The sequence below is a fragment of the Galeopterus variegatus genome, unplaced genomic scaffold, assembly GCF_000696425.1.
Source record: "Galeopterus variegatus unplaced genomic scaffold, G_variegatus-3.0.2 Scaffold4249, whole genome shotgun sequence".
Classification (NCBI taxonomy): domain Eukaryota; kingdom Metazoa; phylum Chordata; class Mammalia; order Dermoptera; family Cynocephalidae; genus Galeopterus; species Galeopterus variegatus.
In genome coordinates this window covers 161068-162931 of record NW_007730360.1, presented here as the reverse complement: position 1 = coordinate 162931, position 1864 = coordinate 161068, and the positions used below count along the sequence as shown (strand labels likewise).

The window sequence follows — 1864 nt, the reverse complement described above, 5'->3', positions numbered from 1 at the left end:
GGGCCCGCCCCCCCCCCCCCCCCCAAAAAAAAATCATATGAGACCATAAAGTTTTCAAGTAATTACAATATGTCGAGACACTACCACTGGGCTCACCTGGCTCCATATTAATATGGCTCAGAGCAGCCAAGGACACCCAAAACCCACTCACCTGGAACAGGTAGCAAATGCTGTTGCGAATGGTGTGAGAAGGCCCAGGAGGAATCTGAATGGGTTTTTTCGTGTGAAAACAAAATAAATAAGTGGTAGAATGATTCCTCCGTGAATAACGTGGCCCAATATAGATGCGAAGATATATTTCCCCAGGCTGGTCACCAGCACAATGATGTCCTTCATTTCCACAATCTTGCTGCCAACCAGGAACATGATGCCCACAGGTACGTACCTAGGGCAGAAGCACAGGGTATGTGTCAGCAAAGGCGGCAGGGTTGAGGCTGGGAGATACCGGTTCTGATACAGAACTCAGGGACTTTCAACTAGGCCGTCTCCCTCTCTCCCTAGGATAACCTGAGCAAGAGAAAAGGACGGGGATACGCCATCCCCATTTTACAGGCCCTGAGACTGGGTAAAACAAAGATGATCACTCACCAGGCATAATGGGGTAAGTAGCAGAACCCAGACTTCCCCTGGGATACGTTGTGTTCTTAACAGACGGAGGCTACCAACCCTGTACATCCCTCGGCAGAGAGGCAAGGAGCTCAAGATCGAAGCCTCTGGGACTGTGAGCTTGGCTTTCGGCTNTTGCTTCCCTTGAAATACAGAAAAAAACAGAATTGCTTCAAAATTTCTATCACAGCCTGAGGCTTTGTCAATTCGCAAAGTATTCAAAATGTGACTCCCTGGATTTACCTACTATAGTATTTACTTGGGTTCACCTGTTCCAAATTTCTCAAGAACCACATATTGCCTCTTGGTGAAAAATGGTCCCAAGAGGACAAATGACTATTTAATCTATATGTGCATCTCCTCTTTTGAATGCTTCCTCCCTGCAAAAAAAAAGTTAAAGACAAACTATGATTTTTTTTTTTTCTTTAAGCCAAGTAGCAGAAATGGCTCTGAGAGTTTGGGAGGGATAACTGAGTAAGTACATAACTGTAAGATCAATACCTGCTCTCTCCAGCTGGCTCTGTGGGGTCCACTGAGGTTAGCTGGTGCAGCTCAGAAATAGATTTGTTTTGTCAAGGCCAGAGAAACTTCCCTAATTCCTTTTACTGCTACTACCTCCATGCCACATAAATGGCCATCCAGAATGGGGAGGAAGTGTGCAGAGGAGACGCAGATCCTACACATGCGAATGAAGCAATGTGCTGCCGTCCTTTGACTCTTCCTTAACATATTTGGAAAGCTTGGCATTTTTTCTGAAGGGTTTTTAGTGAGTTTGACAAGGTGCATCTTTTGTGCTAAATCAGGTAATCACACAATACTGTGGACTCCTAGAGAGCTGTGCACGTATCCCTCACCATGGGGCCTCGCTCTTATTTTCTAACTCATGCATCCAGAAAGAGAGAATTGGGCATGTGCCATTCTAGAATCTTCCCTGCACTGTGTTTTCTTGAGTAGGTGGGCTGCCTTCTTCTGCTTAGGCAAAGATCTTTTTAATTAGGGTGAGGGGCCCACAACTGGGCTAATGGTCTGACTGCTCTCTAAGGAGGAAGAAGAGGGAGAAGGGAATGAGGTCACTTCAATAGACCAGGAGATGAAACAGAACCCCATCCCAGAGCAATACAGGAACTATGGGGCTGGCAATTAAAAAATCATATGATGGGGGCTGGCTGGTCAGCTCACTTGGTTAAAGCATGATACTGATAACACCAAGGTCAAGGTCCAGATCTCTGGACCAGCCCCCCCCCCCAAAAAAAAAAAT

The 1864-nt window shown here is 46.1% G+C and overlaps 1 protein-coding gene across 1 annotated transcript in view; it reads right to left on the bottom strand.

Annotated features, from left to right (window-relative positions):
* Positions 1-1864, bottom strand: part of SLC1A4 (solute carrier family 1 (glutamate/neutral amino acid transporter), member 4) — a 31640-nt gene that overhangs the window by 5764 nt on the left and 24012 nt on the right. Inside the window, exon 5 of the mRNA XM_008587095.1 lies at positions 152-385. Within this exon, the coding sequence (XP_008585317.1) occupies positions 152-385 (234 nt within the window). The remainder of the gene's footprint in view (positions 1-151; positions 386-1864) is intronic.